Source organism: Pieris rapae, chromosome 17 (genome assembly GCF_905147795.1).
Source record: "Pieris rapae chromosome 17, ilPieRapa1.1, whole genome shotgun sequence".
NCBI lineage: Eukaryota > Metazoa > Arthropoda > Insecta > Lepidoptera > Pieridae > Pieris > Pieris rapae.
Window position 1 is genome coordinate 8,375,240 of NC_059525.1, and position 24,660 is coordinate 8,399,899.

General features: G+C 32.4%; 4 protein-coding genes across 5 annotated transcripts in view; 3 read left to right on the forward strand and 1 right to left on the reverse strand.

The window, feature by feature from the left end:
- The first annotated feature begins 80 nt into the window (after positions 1-80).
- Positions 81-1,314, forward strand: LOC110997113 (putative ATP synthase subunit f, mitochondrial). The gene is made up of 4 exons (XM_022265099.2): positions 81-269; positions 339-437; positions 897-1,013; positions 1,181-1,314. The coding sequence occupies exons 1-4, from the start codon at positions 191-193 to the stop codon at positions 1,207-1,209; spliced, it is 324 nt and encodes a 107-aa protein (XP_022120791.1). The 5' UTR covers positions 81-190; the 3' UTR covers positions 1,210-1,314.
- Positions 1,315-1,540: 226 nt separating this feature from the next.
- Positions 1,541-2,528, reverse strand: LOC110997111 (mesencephalic astrocyte-derived neurotrophic factor homolog). Of its 2 annotated transcripts, none has more exons than XM_022265098.2 (2): positions 1,867-2,528; positions 1,541-1,681 (listed from the first exon to the last, which is right to left on the reverse strand). In XM_022265098.2, the coding sequence occupies exon 1, from the start codon at positions 2,399-2,401 to the stop codon at positions 1,880-1,882; it is 522 nt and encodes a 173-aa protein (XP_022120790.1). In that variant the 5' UTR covers positions 2,402-2,528; the 3' UTR covers positions 1,541-1,681; positions 1,867-1,879. The 2 variants fall into 2 exon arrangements, with proteins under 2 accessions (XP_022120790.1, XP_022120789.1); XM_022265097.2 differs by having other exon boundaries at positions 1,863-2,527.
- Positions 2,529-2,927: 399 nt separating this feature from the next.
- Positions 2,928-10,863, forward strand: LOC110997114 (dynein axonemal assembly factor 5). Its single transcript, XM_022265101.2, has 13 exons — positions 2,928-3,031; positions 3,099-3,778; positions 3,922-4,105; positions 4,550-4,767; positions 6,045-6,202; positions 6,516-6,719; positions 7,147-7,297; positions 7,482-7,643; positions 8,160-8,351; positions 8,896-9,017; positions 9,325-9,517; positions 10,115-10,306; positions 10,638-10,863. Exons 2-13 carry the CDS (start codon positions 3,142-3,144, stop codon positions 10,769-10,771), a joined length of 2,547 nt encoding a protein of 848 aa, XP_022120793.2. The 5' UTR covers positions 2,928-3,031; positions 3,099-3,141; the 3' UTR covers positions 10,772-10,863.
- Positions 10,864-11,894: 1,031 nt separating this feature from the next.
- The window catches only part of LOC110997110 (poly(A)-specific ribonuclease PARN), a 30,684-nt gene continuing 17,918 nt past the window's right edge, over positions 11,895-24,660 (forward strand). The window contains exons 1-11 of the mRNA XM_022265096.2: positions 11,895-12,085; positions 12,162-12,512; positions 12,978-13,110; positions 13,655-13,810; positions 14,072-14,204; positions 15,631-15,752; positions 16,515-16,633; positions 17,204-17,443; positions 18,388-18,474; positions 18,885-19,033; positions 19,845-19,903. Coding sequence (XP_022120788.2) covers positions 12,067-12,085; positions 12,162-12,512; positions 12,978-13,110; positions 13,655-13,810; positions 14,072-14,204; positions 15,631-15,752; positions 16,515-16,633; positions 17,204-17,443; positions 18,388-18,474; positions 18,885-19,033; positions 19,845-19,903 — 1,568 coding nt within the window. The 5' untranslated portion in view covers positions 11,895-12,066. The remainder of the gene's footprint in view (positions 12,086-12,161; positions 12,513-12,977; positions 13,111-13,654; positions 13,811-14,071; positions 14,205-15,630; positions 15,753-16,514; positions 16,634-17,203; positions 17,444-18,387; positions 18,475-18,884; positions 19,034-19,844; positions 19,904-24,660) is intronic.

Below are 24,660 nucleotides of genomic sequence, written 5' to 3' on the forward strand. Positions count from 1 at the left end.
CTTTCGTAGTAAAATAGTGTTTCCTAGAGTCAAAAATGACACTTGACGGAAAGGTCTGCGTGCCAACTGCCATAGCCTCTATGGTCATCCGTCACATTAGAACGGGACGGACGAAAGGCGTAGGCATAATTCTTGTACCTGCCTAATTTTTCAGGTTTTCTTCAGTGGATTTATAAAAAGCTCAGCAAATATGGGGTTCGGAGACTATCCGAAAGAATACAACCCATCGGTCCACGGCCCATACGATCCTGCTCGTTTTTATGGCAAACGTAAGTTCTTGCTTCAGCAAGTATCATTTGAAGTAATGTTCGATTATGTAATTTAACTTTTGTTTTCAGCTGATACCCCCTTCGGTCAGTTGAAGTTAAGTGAAATAGGATCATGGCTTGGACGCCGTAACAAGACTCCCTCTGCATTCATGGGGTCTATTAGTCGAGGTAAAAAATTGTATATATATGTATATTTTTAATTTTAGGTTATTTTTCGTATTAGCTTAACAGTCTACTAATTGCAACATTTAGTAGACTTAAGCTAATATGAATACTATTCACACAATATTCTTCCCCATACATAATTGTTACCTTAAAGAAATGCTTTTATGAAAATAACTCATCAATTGATACTAAATTAAAAGTCTTAGTATTTAAGCAAATTTGGATTTCAAATGTATATATTATAGAATATAGGTTACTTGATGAGAAATAAATAAATGCTTTTTGTTACTTATGTTTTAAAAAAAATATCAACATATTTCTAGGAGTTAAATTTCTGTAAAATGGGATATGTTTGTATAGGTAGATTTGTGATTCAATAGCTGGTGGCCGTTCTAAAGAAATAAAACTTTTTTTGAAGTTTGAAATTTTACCACTTACAAATATAAAATTTTTATATTTTAGCCTGGTGGAGGTGGCAGCACAAGTATGTGCAACCTAAACGAGTTGGAATGGCTCCATTCTTCCAACTTGTTGTTGCTAACATGGTGTTCTTCTACACAATTAACTATGGAAAAATGAGTAAGTTATAATTATTTAATTGTTCACCTATGTAAAAAGATATATGGTGGTGCTTTTCTATTCTTTATCTGAACATTCCAATTGCAACTAGTATTTATTTAATATAATCTTTATGAAGTGCTTGAATGTTAGGATTATTAACTTATTATTTTAACATTTTTTTTCAGAGCACCACAGGAACTACAAATACCACTAATCAATGGAAAATTTGGATTCAACATTCTACATTGTTCTTTATTTATGTTGTAACTTGCAAAATTGTGTATTAGGTGTTGATCAAGATTAAATAGTGTAAACAGTATACTTCATTTTCAATATGTAATTTGTCATGAAATTTTCAAAAATCTAGTATGTATATATATATAATTTATTTAAAATAAGCATTATTTATAGAAGTTTTATTGGATTTATTTTACCAAACATACTAATCTTAATATGTGCCAATTCTCAATCTGTAAAGATTCTACACCTTGCTAGCAGTCACTAAATATAAATTTGCATACTTAATAGATAAAAAAATAAAAATCTTGATTATGAAAAATATTTACTTAGATTACAATAATTTACTGTGTATGCACGCAACATTCATTCAATTAGTAAAGTTAAACACTTCAAGTACACTCCCAGAAGTCTATGATGATGTATCACAAAGTCTTGAGTTAATTTATCTGAAAGAATACAATAGTGCTTTTATTAAATTAAAAAAATAAATTTGATACTATACATTTCAATATTCAATGGTGAATAATAGATAATCATTTTCAAAATAAAATCATCACAGTATTTATAATAGTTTATTATGGAGGTCAAAATAGAAGTATCATGACAACTATAAAAAAAATAACATACCTACTGTACTTTAGCTATTACAGATCAGATCTACCCATGTATTTGGGCTTTAGTTCTTCTATCCTCTTGATGAAGTCTGTTTTTTCTAAACAACCATCACAGTTTTCATCCCAATCATTGAGAATTTTCTTTAAATCTCTAACCTTTAATTTCTTCAAATCAACATTATTTAAGTCAATTTGCTTTTCAAAACGAAGATCGCAAATTTGCGCGTCTTTTTTCCTTAATTTTTCACAAATTTTATCACTGGGCATTGACCAGCTAAGGGGTTTTGATAGTTCACCAAGGATGCCGGTGGCAGACTCTTCTAGTCCACCTAAATAGTAGCAAAATCTGTTTTCTTTATTCTTTGACCCTTTACAGAATTTTCTGAATTCGGCCTCTATTAATTTTGGGTCCTTTTTAATATTATCTGATAACGTTGCTGCAAATTTATCCACAGTTTTAATACAAACCTCGCATTCGCCTTCTTTTAACGCGTAACATTTCTGAACGACAGTTGCAAGAAATAAAAAATAAAACACACTGTATTTGTACATATTTATGCTTATTGATGGTAAATATAAAGTAACTTTCACACACAACACCTGAATTTTAGAAAATCGTAAATGTGTTTGAGGTTGAAGAAGAATCTCGGCGTTTCATCAAAACGCAGACGTTGACAATTATACTTGGCGGGCTGCGATTGGTGCACGTAACTTTTTAAATTTGTTTCAGTTCACGCAAAACGCTGTAATTCAGTGTAGATAATTTGTGTGTAAGTGTACCTACTTAATATATTTTATTCTCGTAGTTTCCTATTAATATGTAATTATGATATATATAATTATTTCATACAACTTTTTCAAAAGAAAATAAAGAAATAACAATTATTGTTTGGAATTGTTACGTAAAAGTATTGCCTATCGAACATTTTTGAAATGATCCAGAATATATAATCTTTATCAACGTCTTTATCTTAAGTATCTCAATAATCTGATATTATTTTTTTTATTTTTATATTAAGGTGAACCAGACTTTGTATAAGTACATATTTATAATGATTAGATAATTATAAAACTTTGAACCTTTTTCCATTTACTATTTGAATTTAGGGGCATTGGTTAAAATCCTTAGTATTAAAAAAGCTTTACTTAATATTATATAATCTGTGCCTAAATGTTGTCATGGTAACAAGTTTGTTTATCAATATCAAAGTATGATCGATTATTAAATTAAACATTTTGTTTGTTGTAGGTGTATTGATTAAACAGTATTTTTAAAACTATATTCTTTGAAAATGACTGGTCCAACAAATAAGCTTCAGGATAATCCGCGGGCTGCATTAGAGCAGCATATAACCACACTGCAAAGTGAATCAAAACTGGAAAGGAAACATGCTTTACAGAAGATTTATGAAGAAATATTTGAAAACCCACAAAACTCTGATTGTGATTTATCTTTAGTCTTTCCTGATATATACGCTTATGTGCTCAAAAGTTTCTTAGATGAGTCAGAAGCTTGTAGAGAGAAGGCAATTTCTATCATGTCTAATTTTATTCAACATTTACCTCTTAATGATTACTACCTTACATACATATTGCCTGTAATTGTTCGACGCATAGGTTGTGCGGAGATCGTTGAAGAATCTGAAGAAATTCGCTTGGTCCTCATTGAACTTGTTCACGTTATTATCGATAAATATAAGGGGACTCATCTGTTAAGTTCATTTATGAATGATTTTACAAGTATTTTAACAAAGACAAGCACAGATCCTTTCCCTAAAGTGAAGTTGGAGGCTTGTGAATGTATCATACTGATAACTAAAATATTGCAAAGAGACTTCCATTTTCAGTCTGAAAGTTATGTTAAACCAGTTTTATCAAATTTTGCCCACCAACATTTTAGAGTGCGAGTGGCATCCATAAGAGCTATAGGTATATTTTAATTAAAGTTTGTTTTACTGTATTAATTAATAGTTGTTTGTTTTGATTCTATGTTGTTTATTATTCATTTATTTGACATATATAATTTCATTCCTATAATTTTTAGAATTCATCCTTTATCATTATAATTTTAGGTGCAATAGTCTTGTCAGGAAACGCTAAATGTTTTGAATTGTCAATCACACCAATGGCAGAAAAGCTGTTTGATGAGAACACTCAAGTTCGTTTGCAAGTCACTTTAGAGGTTGGCAATTGGATGCTAAGTTATCGAGATCGATACTCTTTTTGGCATCGCATGATACCACTACATTTAACAAGGTAAATAATATATTGTTCTTTGAAATTATGAGTAGCTATAGCAAGCAATCATGTGGTGTCAGCATGTGGTCAGTTTATAGGTACTGACCCAAATACTGAAAATATTGTTGTTTAAACTGAGACTGAACTTACAAATTTGTTGTGGGTAATATTATGTTCTCCACAAATAAAAATACTTTAAATTTAATTATGATTAAAGTAAAAAAAATAGTAAATAATAAATTAAAGGCCTACCTATATGTATACAAAATGAAGTAAAAAACATTTCAGCTTTAATAACAGACAGATTAATACCTGCGTCAGTAGGTATTGCGTGCTATTCAATGGCGATAATGATACCGATCGCGAAACAAATGCAGAATTGTGCCTGCTGCATGCTAGTGAAGGGTTAAGGACTTGAAATATATTCAATTCAATTGTTTTTACTAATAAATTAATTTTTAGCTTGAGTGATATGATGGCAGATGTAAGGGAAACAGCTACAAAACTTTGGACAGATATAGGATTGCAGTACATGGAAGAGAACGAAGAGGACCTAAAAAAAAAGACTGACTTTCTCAAAGATGTTCCTACTCATTATCCCGATGTCAAAAGACCCAATTTGGGATGTAGGGTACTTGTGCAGAGCAATATTGGCAAAATTGTACCAGCGATTGGACGAGGTAAATTCAATCACTATAGTAGGTAATCGAAATTCTTTACGACCGGCTTACTTTACTAACGCCAATAAATTTGTAAAGAAAGAGGCGTAGAAAGAATGCCAATAGCTCACGTTTCGTCACGTGACCATACAAGTTCATTTGACGTTGGTGGTTACGCCTGTCAGAGTGCTTTGTCTCCGGCTCATATTATGTTATTATTATTACAAGAGTGTTCTAGGTAAAAAAAAATAATATCCTCCTTAAATCCACAGTCGATATCTATATTTAAATAAAATATATTTAATTATTTATTTATTTTTTAGACAAAATTTTTCGTTTTTATTTTTTTACGATACACCATACAAAAATACATGCAACCCTAAATTTTCATCCCTCTACAATCATCCCTTATTTTTTTTTGTTAATTATAAACTTTAATTTTTTGGCACAAAAACATGGCAAAACTACGTTTGCCGGGTCAGCTAGTTATCATATAAAGGCGTGGCTATCTGTTAAAACTATATTTTCTTACAGTAATACCCCGACTTACGCTACCTCGACTTACGCGAATTCGGAGTTACGCGATTTAATTTTCTCGTCTATTCGTTTTTTGTTTGAACACCGCGCAGTTAAAGTCAAGCGGCGGCCTTTGTTTCTGACTCCCCCCGCCCGAATTATTATTCGTTCAGTTTACAACAGGCACAGACGTGTAGTGATGTAAACTGTGTAGGATAGTGATGATGTTCAAGAGCTTGTGGATTCACACAATGAGGAGGTCACAAATGATGAGCTCATATCAATGCGTGAACAAGAGGAAGAAATTGATAATCATGATTCTTTGGATCCAGTTCAATTGGAAGATCAAATGACAGTTGGAAACTTGACAGAAGCCCTCAGTTCGATTGAAAAAGGGTTAACAATTTTGGAAAGCATAGACTCCAATGAAGAGCGCATTTTTGTTACAAAACATGGAATTAAAAAATTACTAGGATGCTACGAGGAGATATACGGGAGAAGAAAACGACTTTGTGATTACAATTTATGAAACCTTCTACATCAAACTAACTTCGGATTGCGTTTATACACTCTATTAATATAGTTTGTCATATTATCTAGAATGAGATACTATTTATTTCCTAACTAATTATAGTTTTATTTAATCTCCAGTCCCAATTAAACATACTTTGTATGTCTTTATATGCAAATTTGTACCCCGACTTACGCGGATAGCGCTCAGTCCCACCTATCGCGTAAGTCCGGGGTATTACTGTATCTTATAATTAATATAACAATTGTAGAGATGGAAGGATGGCAGGCAGATGCTCGTCTCCGTTCCTCACAGTTACTTTGCTGGTTATTGCTTTGTGCTGAAGAGGGTTCCACTCAGCATGCTAACACAGTTGTTAGGACGTTGCATAGAGGCGCCTCAGATGACGACCAGAGAGTTATCCAAGAGGTTGGTTTCGAAAAAATGTTTGTTTATATAATTAGTAACACTGTTTTAGCATATCTTAAAATAGGTGACGTAGCTATTTCTTCTTTTACTTTGATTGACATTTATAAATCATAAAAAAACTATAATGTTTCGTTACTTTGAAAAGACTCTCGTGTTAGTAAGTTGATTAAGAATGTTGGATGTTCAATAGTTTTAAGCTTTTTGATACAGTGATTTTTAATGTGAAACTAAATAATACTGTTTTATCATATAAAGATTTCTTGCAAACGCTCCTTTACTCTAAAGATTTCTTGCAAATAAATTCTAACTCCAGATAAAGCGCGCTTCTGAACTTTTTGGATACTTCATAACGCCAGATACCTGGTGGCCATTGCTCGAAGCAGAGGTAGATTCTTGGAGTGCACTCTTTGTCATTGCTAACATTATCAAAGGATCTCAAAGAGATTTGGTCAAGGGTAAAGTGATGAAGGAATTGTGCAAGGAAATGGCAGACCCAGATAGATGTCGAGTTCGTAAGGTAAGTTCTTCGTAAAGCGATTTTGCAGACGAATAAAGATACCACGTATGGTTTTAGACTTTTTTTTGGTACTGCAGCCAATTAGCTCAATAAACAACCTGTTTTATTAACAGCCTAATCTGAAACATATACAGCCGTAGCGTTTCTTACAGCATTAGGTAAATAAACTGGCTGGCTAATGCTTAGGCCACTCTTCAGGGAGGCAGATGATCAAACAGCTAGGCTCTAAATTGAACGGTTAATTAAGGTAGTTGACTCCGACAGAGCCAAGTCGTCTGCCTTGCCGTTTGATTTTATGATGCACATTTATTTTCATTATTATTTGTCATCTGAGTGTAAAAGGGGGTTCTAGGATTGTATAGTTCAGAATCTAGTAAGAAACTGGCATTCAAATAGAACATAGAGTAAGATTGTAAACACTTCACAGCCTAAGTACCAAAAGAATCTCTTACAAGTCTGTGATGCATTGATGGATCTTTGTAAGGACGACTGTGGTGAAATCGCAGAAGATCTTTTCATTATCAACTTTACAGTATACGCTATGCCGGTAGATGACAACATGCAATTCATGGCTTTGTGTACGTACCGTTTAGTGTTTAATTATTTAAATTAACTAGAAAAATTCTATATACAATTTTAAGCAAACTTAAATCATTGTTTTTTTTTTGAAATTGCACGTAATTGTTTGATTCTATGTTTTCTTGTGATTCGATATAGTGTGAATAGATGTTGGAATGAAACAATATAATTTATAATTTGTAGCGAACCTAGACAAGTTGCGAACCATAGAGAAGTGTAATAGTCTAACGTCATTGTACGAATGCCACATTCGTCGTGTCCTGTCCGATATCACTAGTGACGCCCTGACTTGGACATTGCTTACACCGGATAGGTGTTTGTTGGAATGCATACTGACACATTCGGGTAATTTTAAAGCTGTGTTTGTGTAGAAATGTTTAAATATACACTGGAAAGAAATCGAGATTATGAAAAGGTCAAAAACCACACAAATAAGTTTCTATTGTTGTCAATATATCCTTTTTCATATACACTATCTATCATTGTGTTACATATAACAAGAACCTCTTGTTGACACGTGTTAAGTGTCGAGGCAGTGACGTCAACTTGGGGATTCCCCCCAAATAAAATGTCATGCAAAGTGTCCATGGTTTTGTAGTAGTTAAATATACCCCAATAATTTAAAGGGATTTGTAGAGATTATTCAAGATTTTTTGATGTGATCACTCAAAAATAGATTAAAAAAGAACTCGTATGATTTTATTTAATTTCTATTTAGCCTCGAATCTAAACAAGCTAAACCATATATAAACTCCAAGCGTGGATATAACTGAAAAATCACAACGCTCCATAATTTATAAAATCATTTATAATAATTAATATATTATTGGGAAAATTTATTGACATAACTGTCTCATGTAGGTTCTGCAATGGGAACTCAGTTGCATCTAATAGCGCCACTTCTACGTGAATGTCTCGCTGTACCAAAGGTGGACCCCGAAGTGAAACTAAAAATATTCACCGCCCTATCTAACGTATTGTTGCAAAGGGAGACAAACTTTCGTAAATGCGAGCCTGATAAGTTAGAGGCTTTCTTGAGGATTGTTATTCAAGGTATTGATATTGTTTTAATAAAGCTGAAGAGTTTTTTTTGTTTGGTTGATGACCTACTGGTCTAAATAAAAGATAATTTTTATGTTAGATATAGTTAAAGTTTGATATGACCAAATGAATGTGTTAGAACTACGGATACAGGCAAGTATTTACATAGATGACTAAATGTAACTACCGCTTTAGATACATTTTTAATTTTTTTACTTTTAAGTAATAGGAGCCAAAATAAGAGGCTCAGTTGATGTTAATTTATACTACATGGACACTCACATTGCCAGATTGCTCGTGTGTTGCGGGCCTTTTACAAATTGGAAAAAGAAAAACATGCTAGACATGCACGAAACCTCTGAAACGATTACGAATGACGAACTAAATCGATTTTAATGAAACTTGAAACTATTTTCAAAATCTGAACATACCTACACTAAATCGAAAGTTGATATAAATTTTGGATTCCAAGAAATTTCTGGACGAAAATACACTTTTTTTTAAGTTGGTTAAAATCTTATATTAATTCTCCGGTTAATTCTTTGTTCTCTATTAGAGATACTTTTGCCGAACCTAGTTTGGTCTCCGGGCCGCACTGCTGAGGCGGTTCGAACGGCAGCTGTTGCATGTCTTTGCGCTGCCTTACAAGATAATGATAAGGGAGATGGGGATAAAAAGGTAGGTTAGGAGATAATCAATAGTGAATTTTATTTTTCTTCGAAAAATCGAAGAAGGTTTTATGTGTGAATTAATATTTCGTGTTGAATAACACCGACTACTCGATAATAAAAATAAATTATCAGTAAACAGAAATGTATATACATAATTCTTTTTATTTCTTGGTTCAGCAGTATTTTTTTAAAATAAATAATTTTAATTTTTTTTAATTATTTTTGGCTAATTATTATTAGCCTTTGCCTTATATCGATGTTTTATTGGTGAATGTAGTTCAAACTAAACGACTTTATTATCTGGTCTTCTACAGGAAGTGAATCTCTTTCCTACAAAGGAGTCCTTGGAACCTTTTCTTGAGGAATTAGTTCCTTTGCTGGCTGGTTTAGTGGATGACAACTCCGCATTGACAAGGCAACACGCATTAAGAGCGGTGTGCTCTCTTGCTTCTAGAGCAAAACAGAAGGAATGCTTCACCGTGGAAATGTTGCATAAACTGTATTTTGGTTAGTTTGATATTTATTTGCACAGGATTTCAATTATAATTTTGACAATAAACTAATATAAACAGCAGTTTTTATCGTACACTCGATTGGGGAGATAATTTATTTAAATATGCATTTATACAATTTCGATCTTAGATCTTGTTAGCTTTGGGGTTGTTCAAGTATTATGTAAACACCATAGGAGGAATGGAAAGGAGATTTGATTTTCTTATTTCGTGACTACGTCAACAGTAACTATTTACCTTTTATCCCACACATTGTCTATCCTTGAAAACGAACTACAAAAAATAATACGTTACTATTATTTTTGGGAGCTTTGCTTACTTTTGCTGACAAGAGGAATAAATTTCAGTAAATCTGCTAAACGGACCCTAATTTGTTTACATTTGAATAAGTTTAGTTGGGGTTTAGGCTTTATATAGATTGTACAGAATCGTGCATATTTTGAGAAAAAAATAATCTTTTATAAACAAATGTACCCTCTAAAAGCCCCCAGGATAATGTTGGAAAGTTGGCATGACTGAAATGAATGACTAGAATGTAGTGTTGGCCTATTTAAAAACTTTCCTACTACTATTATTGACATTTATTTTACAGTTGCGCTAAAACGCTTAGATGACAGCAATGACAAAGTTCGTTCGTTCGCCGTTCAGACACTCTGTACGCTATTTAAATGTCGCCCGCAATTGTACAATAGCGAAATCTTTAGCGCACATATTGATGCAGTGTTCAGTGCCATGCTCATACATTTAGATGATACTGACGAAGCGTTTAAAAAGGAGATGCTTGGTATGGTTTTAATATAATTATAACAATTAATATATTTTGATATATATGTAATGCCGTCAGCCACGGATAATAGAGGAGATAAGAGTGGAAGACGTCTATATCTGGGCGTTAGAACTATGGGTGGCACCTATATTATTGTATATTTGTAACGAATAAACTAAAAACTACTGGTCCGATTAAAAAAATGACGTGTGGCACTCGGAGACTGCCGCGGTAAAGCTATTGCATAGCATATTTTATCAACTAAAAAAAAGCAAAAAAAAATGGTACTATACTATCCACTGATCAATACGATACAAATTTCCATTTGATCATTCTCATTTTTTTTCAGATGCCTTATTAACCCTCAGTGATTTAGACCCCTGTTTGCTCATGAAGAAAGTTAAAACAAATATCCACCTCTATAGAAATAAAGCGGCGTATGAGAAACTCTCTTCGCATTTAGAAAAGATTATCAAAACATAGAATTATTTTACACACAGAAAGAAGAAATATTTTGTTCTGTTCTGTTGATTTTTACGTGTTAATTTAAAATAATGAAGTCTTTAAGTTTTATTATGTTACCTAAAGGAGTATGTAGGTACCTTAAATAAAGATTTGATTCATTTTATTTTTATTTCGTCACGTTCGATTGTCACCGCAAATAGAACATGATGTATATTTGTTATTTGTATGAAGAATGTTGTCTTTAAAGAAATTACTTTATATACTAATTTATTATATAACATTTCAATCATTCAAATTATTTTAAACCTCATTCAGAAATATGAAACGATACCAAAAAGACCACATGCATTTCTTATTTTTCATTAAATTATGAAGATATAGAGGTGTTTATTATAAATAAAATCATTCTATGGGATGATAATGTTACACATTTAAATAATTTATTTTTATAAAACCCTAGGATGTTTTAATGTCTAGAAGAAAAGTCCGTTTTCATAATAGAAAATAATCATTTGTAACTGAAACTGTTACTTCACTTGTGACAAGTGTTGTCTGCCATTACTAACACATTCAAACTCCAAGACACTATTTTGGCAGTGGAAGCCATGGAGCCCAAGGCTTGAAATCCACAGCGACACTTACGGGCCATTACCATGAGGCTCCAGTTAGGAGGCTAATGGTAATGCTTAGTGATGATGAGGCCTGGAAATCTGTATGAGGATCTAAAAAGAAAAGCGTGTTTGGAACATTGGGATGTTTGGACTTAAGGGCTGCAAGTACAAATCAGAAATGGATTTAGACTGGTGCGATCATTGTAATTATTTTTTATATGCAACAAACAATTAGGAAAAAAATTCAATAAATTTTCTCATGAGTCTGTAGTCTATGCTATTTCTGTTATGCAAAGCGTAATGTATTCTTCCAATGAAGAGGCGATGTAGATCCGGGCATTCTGAGGTATTCGTTTAGTAATTGGAAATGTTTTTTTTTTTTAATGGCAAGTTCCAGTAGCCCTATTTATGTGTCATTCATATTATATTACCTTTGTATATGAAATGCTGCTAGACTGTACTTCTATTTGACTTTTTCACAGACTACACTGTGGTACTAGTTAACGTCAATTAAACTTTAATTTTTTAATGTCAAACGAATAGAAATTCCTACTATCAAGCTGAAGCCTGAAGCTAGCTGTTGTTGATGTCGCGGTGAACGTGAAGTCATGCGTTGTGTATTCCCTTAAAAAGAACTATTTTTATTTCGTTAGAATATTGATTTTATTCTGCCTGTACGAGACATATGTTGCAATAACAAATATGGAAGTAACTCGCAAAAGTATGGAAATTTCTTGTATGTGTACGACACGTTTTTCAATCAATTGTGTGGCCTATACTATTTCGTTTTATTTCAGATTTTAAAGAGGTGCTGCCTTTAGTATCCGTATCTATTGAAGAAGCAGACTTTCTCGTAATCGATGCGGAGTTCTCGGGCTTAATAAAAGGCAGAGAGGTGTCTATGTTTGATTCTCCTGAAGAGTACTATTTGACACTGTTAAACGGTTCTACAGAGTTTCTTTTAATACAGTTCGGGCTATGTGCATTTATTTGGGATGAGAAAACGAAGAAATACCGAAATGATGCGTATAACTTCTACTTATTTCCCAGGGGGGGACCAGGATATGACAAAATGTTTTTGTGCCAAAGTTCTAGTTTAGAATTTCTTGCTTTACAAGGTTTTGACTTTAACAAACTGTTTAGAGACGGTAAGCATTTATTTAAAAAAATAAGATAGTTATGTTCATAAAAAAACATGGAATAAGTTATATTATATGTTTTCATCATATATTTATTTGTTTATACTATGTTACCATAATATACATATAAAATAACAAAGTTAAGTAGGTTACATTAGTAATTGGGCAACGGGCTGCCTATATTTAAACTGGTTAAAACAAAACTTGTTATGATAAACAAACTAGAATGCAATGTTAAATATTGGCTAATATATATTTTGACTACAACCTTAAATATGAAACTTTTATTTATGTATTATATTTATTTACTGAGAATCATGACAACTTAATGCAATTGATAAAATATTACATCTTTCCTGCCTTTTGGCTTTTAAGCATTTCTTTATTATAACTCAACAACAAACACAATCCTCAACCACAATTTAACTTATATCTTAATTTGGCTCTATTTGAAAAACTTACCAACTATTTTAGGTATATCATATGTCACAGACCCAGTAGAGACAAAGCTAAGAGAAAACCTGACTGAAAGGCAAAAATCTTATTCTAATGACAAGGGAACAATAACTATTCCTGATGAGTATAAAGCTCAGATTGAAGATATCTGGTATGTACAAAATTTGAACATTGCATCTTGTGTTGAAGTGCTTTGAGACATAATAAAAACATATTGTATTTAAACTTGTTTTGAATCTTAGATAATGATTGTTTTCATACTTGTCTTTAGAAGTATTACACACTTTTCAAAGATACATAATAACATGTCAAGTAAGTACCTCCTAAGATACATTCAGTAATAATTCCTTTGTTTTTTTTTAATTATTTACATGTTAATTAACAGTTTTACACAATTTATGAAGACACTCTTACCTTATAAAATCTACTCATACTCTCACGTTATATGACTTGTAAAATAATAATTATTGCAAAGGCTTAATTTTTTTGGTACTCTATAATAAATATAATATGCAATGAAACACTGCAATAACTGCACAACCTGGTAACCTTCCATATATCTTGTGTAAATTTACTAGTTTCCAAATTGATCTATAACTAATACCATGAGTATTATATATTATTACATTAGTATTTCACATAATCATAATCATCATTAACTGTTTTATTTTAATTTGTAAATAAATTTATTACAGTAAGAATGTTGGTGCATTCGTCGAAGAGAATAAGGCAAATGAGATGGAAATTGATAGATGTAATGCATTTGTGCGACGGCTGCTCTTCCAAGAGCTAGGCTCACGATTTAAAAATGATGTGTTCTTGGAAACTAAAGTTCTTGAGAATAAAGACAGGTAAAATATTTATTAAATTATTATATTATTAAATATTTATATATTTAAATTTCTTCAACAATTTGCAATTGAATAAAATAAAGGTTTACCTATATAGAAATAATTAATTTATTTTTCTTACACATTGCATCCGGTCTCATTATGATTTATCTTTAATTTTCTTGATAAGGTTATAATTTAAAGAATCCTGCCAAAACTTATTTTTATGAATATTATAATTTTTGTTAATACAAATCAAAATACATTAAATAAAAATTTTAGGACTTTGAAAATAACTCGAATGTCATCATCTGATGATAGAAAGAATAAGGATCAAGAGAGGAAAGAGAAAGAATGGGAAGACTTAGAAGATATCATTTCATTCTCGAAAGTCGCAAGGTTAATTAGTCAATCGGTAAGGGTATTTTGAATTCAAATCTCATTTCAGTCAGATTTTGTTTACTGTTACTGTTTCATATATTCATTATCATCATCATCATCACCATCATCATCAATGGTTATACAGTCCCTTGTGGGCCTTAACCTCCTTAATTACACTTCGCCATCGTAATCTATCTAGTGCTTCCCGCGTCCAATTGCGAATTACTATTGTTTCGAGGTCCTTGACAACTCCATCCCACCAATGCAGCCTCGGTCTACCAGGTTTCGAATATTTATTAACACCATCGAGGCTTAACCTCAGGTCATTTGGCAATGTCTGCTACAGGTTCTTAAACTTAGATTTGTTTAACAAAAGCTGCCTTTGCCCTAACCATGAGAGAGTGGATGAATGCCACAATTATGTTCTATTTGTGTGAGATTTTGGTTGCATATAAGACTAACTGTTTTACCATGGCACCTGCAAAAAGCTACAGCACATTACTAAGAGTTCAATTATATAAATATATACAGTAATACCCCGACTTACGCTACCTCGACTTACGCGAATTCGGAGTTACGCGATTTTATTTTCTCGTCTATTCGTTTTTGTTTGAACGCCGCGCAGTTAAAGTCAAGCGGCGGCGTTTGTTTTTGACTCCCCCCGGCCCCCGCCCGGATTATTATTCGTTCAGTTTACGACAGGCACTGACGTGTAGTGATGTAAACTGTGTAGGATAGTGATGATGTTCAAGAGCTTGTGGATTCACACAATGAGGAGGTCACAAATGATGAGCTCATATCAATGCATGAACAAGTCACAATGATGAACAATGATGATTCTTTGGATCCAGTTCAATTGGAAGATCAGATGACAGTTGGAAACTTGACAGAAGCTCTCAGTTCGATTGAAAAAGGGTTAACAATTTTGGAAAGCATAGACTCCAATGAAGAGCGCATTTTTGTTACAAAACATGGAATTAAAAAATGACTAGGATTCTACGAGGAGATATACGGGAGAAGAAAACGACTTTGTAATTACAATTTATGAAACCTTCTACATCAAACTAACTTCGGATTGCGTTTATAGTATAGTATCTATCATCTATTAATATTGTTTGTCATATTATCTAGAATGAGATACTAATTATTTCCTAAATTATTGTTTTATTTAGTCTCCAGTCCCAATTAAACATACTTTGTATATCTTTATATGCAAATTTGTACCCCGACTTACGCGAATTCGACTTACGCGGACAGCGCTCAGTCCCACCTATCGCGTAAGTCCGGGGTATTACTGTACCTATAATTGAAAAAATATGAGAATTATAATACATATATACAAACACAGATGAACACAGAAGGAAAAACACTTTTATTTCACTCTATGCACCATTAAAAGTTGGATATTAAGGTCTTGTCTATTCTGAGGTCTGTTTTGATAACATATATTTTTATTTCAGGGAAAACTAGTTATAGGCCACAATATGTTACTCGATCTTCTACACACATTGAACCACTTCTTCCAACCATTGCCAGTTGATTACCCATCCTTCAAAGAATTTGCACACTGCATGTTCCCGAGGTAATATATAGTTTTTATCTTGTACTGTTGTGTGGGATTCCGAATGGTTCAATGTCAGGCAGATCAAATGTGGACACAGTCAAATATTAATTTTGTGTGTATTACTGCATGTGGGAAATCAAAAATGCGTTTCTATGTGGTTATTATGTGTTAGTATAGGGGCAATGACCCCCATGACTCATACTTGTTTTTGTGCGTATTTGTTTGTGATTGTTCTGTTATGTAATAAATAAATCCTCTTTGATATTTTTCACTTTTTATAATACTTGTTTCATTGTTGAATTTTTAAGGGAGTAGATAGTCCTACATTATTGAAGTTTTCATAGGGTTCAGAAATCTGAATTAAATTTGGTCCAGTAGTTTTGCAATCTATTCAATATAAACAATCTATCTTTTCTCTTCATTATACTTACTTCTTCCGTATCTTACCCGCTCTACGCCCTTGACTTGCGAACTGACGTTCATAAGTGTACTATGACTATATTAATGCTCATATGTATCATGACTCATGTGTCAGTTTAGTTATTTTTTTTGTTCTTGTTAAGTTTTTTTTCATCTTATTATATGTAATATGTATTTTAGCACTTCTTATGTAATTTAATACGATTTTTTCCTTTACTCACTATGGTTGCCTGGAAGAGATCGCTCGAAAGCGATAAGGCCGCCAGTCCTTTTTATTTAATTATGTTCAATTTTTATATTGTAATGTAACGAAGTGTTATTAAATAAATAAATATATTAGCGTATTTTTTTTAATTTCAGGGTATTGGATACTAAATATATGTCAAGCTTACCGCCGTTTAAAGATAAATTAACCTCAAGCGTTCTTCAGCATCTTCTGGTTACGTTATCCCAGCCACCATTTTCAATGCCAGATATCGGTGATTATTTAAAAATTATTAATATTTTGACATTTTGACATAAATTCATCGTGAAATGATTGAAGGTTTGTTGATTTCTTATATTAGCTGACCCGGCAAACGTCGTTTTGTCATGGATTTTTTTTTTTAGGAAACATTTTTTTGGTACAATAAAAATAACTATTTACTATGATAAAAATAGGGGTCGATCGTAGAGGGGTGAAAGTTAAGGGTTGTATGTATTTCTGTATGTTATATCATAAAAAAATAGATTAAAAAAAATCTAAAAATTTATAATAAAAAAATTGAGGTGGACAACCCTTATCACTCAAGGGTTTGGAATAATATAGATAGTAGCCTCAGAATATGCATAAAAAATTCATAAGAATAGGTCGAGCCGTTTCGGAACGAACATTGTTAGACGAGAATTTTATGTATATTATTTTCATATATTTGTCGCGAATTGTATTTAATTTTAGATTTCATTTGAAAGAATATACTTTAAAGGCTACAAAAATATAAATAAAGTTGTGGCTTTGTATTGCCGAATAAATTTATATTAATAAATTTGACCAATATATATGTTTTTAGATTCAATCGATGGACGGGGTTACTGCCAATCACCTGACAAGCAACACGAGGCGGGATATGACGCCTACGTCACCGGTCTGTGTTTCTTATCTATGCACGCTCATCTAGCGCGCATGCGCGGCGAAGAGTCGGGACGGGTGACAGCTGACAGCGTGCAATTACGGCCCTTCTTAAACAAAGTGTTTTTGGCGAAGACTGCGCATCAGGATTCGCCGTATATGAATCTCGCTGGTGATGATCGTAAGTGTGTTTTTATACTATTATAACTGATATATTTATTTATTTTTATAAAATTGTCTTTGTACTAAAGCATAACTTGCTTAACTTAATACTAATAAGTAATAAGTAGAAAGTGTCCTATGACACTGCTTACTGTCACTATTAAGGGAAAGCCACTCTGTTAATGTGTTCTAATAATAATATATATAGAGTTGAAAACCATTGTTATCCTATTTCTTTTACAATTCATCCAAATTGTACTCATGATAAACACTTCATATTCAAATTTAAAACTGACTGACACATAGATGAACAAAACTAGTGTCTTTTCCACAGACTAGAAAACAAAACTAAATGAACATTCTTAAAAAAAAAGGAAAAGTAATCTAGTTTTAAAAATTATAATTATTCCTTTGCATGTATATTATATTTTTTACTTAATACTAAAATCATAATGATCAAATTTTGAAAATATCTAAGGTTAATGTGTTTAGTAATGAGTTGCTATGATTTATGGCAAAAATGCGGTTCCAAATTTGAAGGGAAATTATCTTTGGAATGTTTTAAATGGCGTTAAAAATTAAATAAATCTGTGGTGCTACTTAGGTCTGGGCTTCAGATTTCTGTATCCGTTTTGTGATAATTTGTCAATTTAATAGGTAAGTAGGTGATCAGCCTCCTGTGCCTGACACACGCCGTCCACTTTTTGGGTGTAAGATTTCACGATGTTTTCCTTCACCATTTGATAGGATAAATGTGCACATAGAAAGAAAGTCCATTGGTGTTCAGCCGGGGATCGAACCCCGGGAAAGTCTGGAAACATTGCTATTTTTTAAATGGTGTAAAAGAAAAACCAAACTAAGAAATGTCTTGTTTTACTTGAATCGATTTTTATGAAGCTACAAACATCCGGTGTATCAAATCAGATCTTTAAGAATTAGGTATTATAATATTTATTATTTCAGCATCACCTTCAAGGGAGCATATCTTCCATTTGACGTTTCCAAGGGATTGGCAGAGGAATGAAATTAATCAACTGTTTAGCGCTTATGGTAATGTTTTTTTATTGTATATAAATTAGTAATATTGATATATTTGCAGTAATCTGCTAATATATATTTTAAAATGCTTCTTATTGCATAAGTTGAAAATATTCATGGAAATGATATTGTTTTTATTGATTTGTGGTTTAAATCTAAAATTATGTTCTTTTAGAGTTATATGATGATATGTCCCCTTTAGTCGAATATGGCGGCGCGGAATGATTTTTCCTTTTATCTGTATTTTCTATACACAAAAATGTATTAACAATCATAAGTTTCTAAACAAAAAAAAAAACAATATTCTATTATTTGTGTATATAATTTTATACATTCTTGCTTGAAATATTAATATAAAAATAATTTGAAGTGTGTTGTAGTAATTCAGTATCTTATAAAAATATAAAAAAAAATTGTTTCAGGTCAAATAATTGTACAGTTTTTGGACGATAAATCCGCGTTGGTAGCTTTGACCCGCCGGGATCTCGCCAAAACAGTTGTACGAGCGTTCGCCAATAATAAGAAAGTTGTTCTTGTACCGTTTAGTAAATATAAGCAACGGAAAGCCAAGGTATGTATTTTGGAGTATTTTAATTGTATAGGGAAAACTGGACATTTCAGATTCAGGTCGTAAAACCAATGAGGGTTTCAATAGTACCGATTCAAGAAATTCCGATTTTGAGTTGAATGTGGAGATGCATTGATCTTGATCCCAGAGATGTGTTACCTCATCAAAAATGTTATATATCAGAAAGTGCTTTAACATGCAGTATCGTAATATTGGCTATATAGAAGAGGGCTAAAATGTAAAATTGCAATGGCAAGCAATAAATCATTTTTGTATTAATTATTAACATTAATACAACCATTATTATTATGTAATGAATATATAATGAAATCTTTAAGTTAAACACGATTTTATTAGACTGTTAGATGGAAAGAAGTAAGCCAGGTCAGCTAGTTGTCTTCTGACTTGGCCTGTTTAAAAGTAGTTTATGAAATAAACATACAATTAAATATGTTTATTATGGAACATAAGATATACAGTATCACTTATTCCATGTCAGTCATTTGAACCTGTAGGCATCCCTATTCATCGGCAAAGAAGACAGAGGGTGTAGGCCAAGAGAAAAAACTGGCGTAAAAAACCCTCGGTACTCTTTTTTAAAAACAAATCATGCCTCAAATCTAACATTTAAAAAAATCTGTTGTTTTTGTACAATACAAATGGGAAGACAGAGTACACTGCTCTAAGTATCGGTTTCATGTGTTGACGCACAGTAGTGTGTATTAAAACCTATGTCAATAATATTTTTTTATCTATGTTTTATTCTATTGTTTATAATCTATGGATACCAATAAAAATGAGATATTGTCCACAGGAGTTGCAGTTACAAGCATTAGAGGGGCGTGAGGAGTCTTCGCCGGTGTATGTGCAAGTGTGCGTAGCATTTATGATTATATTAGCTGTGTGGGCGTGTGTGAGTTTGAATGACGGCATAGAGTTGTAAGACGACAGAGGTTTTATATTTTAACTGTCTGTTACTTCTACGAGGCATTTTAAAGCACCATCTGTCAGATGCTATTTCTAATTAAATAGTGTTGTTAAGGCGACAGTTAGACCACAGATAATAGAGAACGAAAATTTGACAGTTGAATATTTGAAGAACGCACAGTATTTAATCGCTTTATAGTTAAGAAATATTAAGAAGATTTTCCATAAAAATTTTGTGATAAATAAATATTGGACCTTTAGTGGTACAACTTCGAAGTATAAATAATATTATTTATGGACGGGATTCGCATTTTACTACATTCAAATTTAACGGATATTTCTTATGGCGGTTTTTTAATCGACTGATTTTTATATTGTTTTTTTAGTTCGTATTTTTATACTTATGTGTATTTTATATTCTGCTTACGGCTTTAAGGCTAGGTTATTAACAGACACATCTGTTTTAATAAAAAAAAACAGTATCCTAGGAGTGAAATTATCTCTTTTTTGTTTTATAAAAGTATTTTTCTGTTTTTCTATGATAAATTCTTTTATAATCTTATATTTTCTCTTTAGCATTTTGTTTTGAAGCTTTTTGACTGTATTGTCATATTATGTATGTTCTTTTTTGACTTTTAAAATGTTTTTACTATTTCTAAGTTTAAGTTTTAAAATAAATTTGTATTTTTTATCTATTGTTTTATTTATTGGTGATTGAGTGGTAAGAACATTTTTAAGTTAATTAAAAGTACCGTAAACAGAGTATGAAAGTACTTGAGAACCTATTTGCTGTTGTCAAGACGTTACGTCATTATAGTTCGACTGTACCGTTTTGATATTTTAATTATAATAATTTTTTTGGGATCTAATTCAATGACCCGTCACATTTTTAACGTGATAGTGCAGTTCCATTCAGGTCTTTCATATGCCTGCAATTTACGAGATATATAAATTAACTATCCTGGCCCATATTTTTTACGTGATATTTCTTTTCTATCGCGCCGAAAAATAACATTGAAATCCTATATTACCATTATATGTAAATACATTAAAATCGGTAAAGCGATACTTGAATAATAAGATTGCTTGCATGCCTTGTGCTTATTGGTCTGTTTTTATGTTTAGAGTTCTTCAAAGAGCGTGCCAATTCTTAAAAGGCCGGCCATACACATGAGCCTGGTGTAGCCAGCCCGTTTGGACCATGTTATATAAAATGATAAAATAACAGCTTCCCCGGCAATGTACTGCTTGACATTATTTCTGAGATATTTTGAAAATCAATAGACTCTTTTATTATATAAAAATATCTAAATATTTGTTATATTTGTATAGATGACGCTTGATCATAACTTTAAATAGTACCAATCAAAAGTATGGAAAGTTATTGTGTATGGGTAAATAATCAATGTTTTAACTACAAATTATTGTATTCCTAATATCGTGAGTACTAATATCACTTTAAAAGATTCATTCATTACTAATTTATAATTGTTGCATATGGTCTCGATACTTATTTTCATGTAATAGGAGGCAAAGGGACAGAAGGCTCACGTAAAGTATACGGCCGCCCATGGACACTCAGGTAGGCGGTGGCCCGCGAATGCGTTGCAAGCCTTTCAAGAATTGGAACTTACGTTCTTTTCTTGATGAACCATAAATGTTGGTTTGATAAATAAAATATAATATAAATAATAATATATAAGTACATTTTTGTACAGTATGATTTATTAATATATAAAGTGTTTGTCCTGTAAAGTAATGAAACTGTATTTATCATATTCTGACCGATACATGAACACACAAAATAATGTAAATAAACCTTCATTTCAATAGAGCGTCTCAAAAATAAAATCTTTAGTTCACGTTTTATCGTATTTGTGACCAATAGACACACGTCTACATCAATATATCAAATATTTAAAGGTCTGGTAAAAAACCGGAAGTAATTAATTTTGTTCTAATTTTGAAATGTATTGAAGTAATTTTAAGTTTCGAATTACGTAGAAAGTCTCACCATAGTGTATCTGTACTTCATTAGAAGTCTTGGCCCCTGCCCTTCGGACATTAAAGCCTATATCTATTGCTAGAGCAGACTGAACTTCATTACAAGTTAAATTGTTTCAAATCAGACGCAGCTAGTAGGGTTGGTGGTGACAACTTTCGTACCGCCTTTAGTTTACGCGAGAACTACACATCTTTAGCGGATATAAACGTATCTACGGTTTGATTATTTTCAGTAATCGTAATACAATAAATAAATATAATTCTTTAATTTCTTGCTTTTCACATTATTTAGTTATTTACTTAGTTTATCGTAACAAAGGACCATATTAATATCATATAAAATATTACATATATTGTATATATTAATACTTAATTAATCTCAATCCGGTAAAGGCCTCCTCCAAAGATGGTCATTGGTCACGGTTGTGCTATTTGGCTCCAGCTTGGTTATTCTTTTGACCATGTCTTCTCATTGAGTTAGTGGTTTTTCCTCTAGTTCTTTGTTTCTTCTTCCCTTGATGGCTCTTCCACGTTTCCTTTATTGTCAGGATGTAAGGCTTTTAGTGACCATGCTTCATTCCTCGCTGCCTGTATCACGTAATACGTCATCTGTCAATATGTGGCAATCTCTCGATGACCACCATAGCTGACATAGCTGATAACACGAAACGTCAAATTATGTAATAATATCACATTTGTAAAGCTTAAAAAAGTATTTTATATTTTAATATTCAGAAATAAATGATACGGTTGACGGTTTAAGATATTTTTTCAACATTCACTTATATGAGAAAATATACATATAACTTATAACTATTGTAACAAAGTTCACTTATTATATACACAAGTAAATCTTAAACGAAAGCTGTGCCATCGACTCCCTATGTGGATCTTCCCTTGGAGTTACGACCTCTAACTGATTAAAGTAAGACTATCCCAGAGCCCTCAAAGGATGCCAATTTCCTTACTAAGTCATCGCAAGTTTTGATCTAAGTCTTCCGTATATTGACTATGTTCTGCGTCTTTAGCTCGATAAACATGTAGGAGTGTATTTAAAACGTTCAACGTGTTAACAATTTTAATCAGAAGAGTGCACAACTTAGAAAATATTAAATTTTAAAAGTCTTCTAGATAAGTTTCGTATCGGTTTTATTTATGGCAACCCTATCTCGTTGCTACCGAACGCGATGCAGCGCGGACAATGGCGCGTGGTGGTGCGACCCCGGGACCTCGCGTGCGCGCTTCCGCCATTTTGCATTTTAATGCGCATTTGCATACAGCCGACACGTGCGATGATATTCTGCTCTCATTTATTTCGACTTGTGTATTAATGCCTTATGCTATTGTGTATTCAAAATTGTAATCTTTCATTGCGTTGTGTGGAAGATATATATCTGTATGTATACAATTCTCGTGTTGTTACCATAATCCTCGGAAACGGCTCGACCGATTCTTATGAATGTTTTATGCATATGCATAAAAAAGTAAGTCTGAGAATCGGCTACTATCTATATATTTAAACTTCTACGTGATAAGGGGTGTCCAGTGTCCCCCTAATATTGTTTTTATGTCTTTGACATTTTTTTTGTTTCTTTTATATGATCCATCATACAAAAATCACCCCTGTAAGATCAACCCCTATTTTTTTATTGCAGTAGATAGTTATTTTTACATACAAACATTTGCCGGGTCAGTCACTCCCGGGTCCCTGGGTTCCTATAGATATATATATATATATATATATATATAATATATATATAATATAAATAATAGATGCTGAGCAGAACTGCCTTCCACGTAATTGTTTTGTCGTGCCCTCTGATTTTTAATTACGTAGAATTCTGACAGCTATCATTTTTTGACATATCAGAGGTTACACACATATTGACCGAGCACATTTTTCAATTTCAATACGAATCTGAATGTGTGAGTCTATACATTCACTTATTTGTTTGTGAATGTATCCATTTTATTAAGTATAGGTAGGTTTTTTAATTGGAAACAATGGATTAGAACTTTCACAAAAAGTAAGGTATCTCGCGTTTTTTAGCTGTAAATTAATCGCCAAAGTAATACTATAAAAATCCCTAGCACTTATAAAAGCGGCTCCTAAAAATCCTAAATACCGTTAGGTAGCAAAAACTACAGCCCAGAGAAAGGTGTAATGCCCCAGAAAAAGCTCATTAAATATAACATTGCGGAATGATTGAGATAGCATTCTACAATGTCTAACCTTATTTAAAGATAAACCAAAGGCTGGTTTATGCGCATTAAACATACAATACGTGACGATGGAAGCCGGGCTTCGTACATAAATAAAGTGTACAGTTAAAGTTGAAACAATTGCGCACGCGCCCGATCAAATCGTAAACATTCGAGTTTCATCGCCATCGCTCGTGCCGATGTTATCGTGGAGAGAGTTACGTCCCAACTCACTTAGAATAACTAGTGCATAGAGACCTATTTTGGTAGCCCTGCGTGATTTTGCCAATTTACTCAGATTTACACATTTTCAGGAAACATCGATCGTTTCTGTTTCTCGCAAGTTGTGATAGCATTATTTCTTAAAATAGGAAGTATAGGAGATTGTGCCATAAGCTGAAGTTTAAGTTTCGAGTGTTGTGATTTTGCCAATTTACTCAGATTTAAACAATTTTTTTTTATTGAACAGGGGGCAAACGGGCAGGAGGCTCACCTGA

What these genes read in the sequence shown, in the direction of transcription:
- LOC110997113 (XM_022265099.2), top strand. Translation starts at nt 191, where the DNA reads ATGGGGTTCGGAGACTATCCGAAAGAATACAACCCATCGGTCCACGGC. An exon ending in CATGGGGTCTATTAGTCGAG is followed by an intron (nt 438 to 896) that starts GTAAAAAATTGT and finishes TTTATATTTTAG; the next exon opens with CCTGGTGGAGGTGGCAGCAC. An exon ending in AATTAACTATGGAAAAATGA is followed by an intron (nt 1,014 to 1,180) that starts GTAAGTTATAAT and finishes ATTTTTTTTCAG; the next exon opens with AGCACCACAGGAACTACAAA.
- LOC110997111 (XM_022265098.2), bottom strand. Translation starts at nt 2,401, where the DNA reads ATGTACAAATACAGTGTGTTTTATTTTTTATTTCTTGCAACTGTCGTT.
- LOC110997114 (XM_022265101.2), top strand. Translation starts at nt 3,142, where the DNA reads ATGACTGGTCCAACAAATAAGCTTCAGGATAATCCGCGGGCTGCATTA. An exon ending in ATGCATACTGACACATTCGG is followed by an intron (nt 7,644 to 8,159) that starts GTAATTTTAAAG and finishes TGTCTCATGTAG; the next exon opens with GTTCTGCAATGGGAACTCAG. An exon ending in AGGGAGATGGGGATAAAAAG is followed by an intron (nt 9,018 to 9,324) that starts GTAGGTTAGGAG and finishes GGTCTTCTACAG; the next exon opens with GAAGTGAATCTCTTTCCTAC.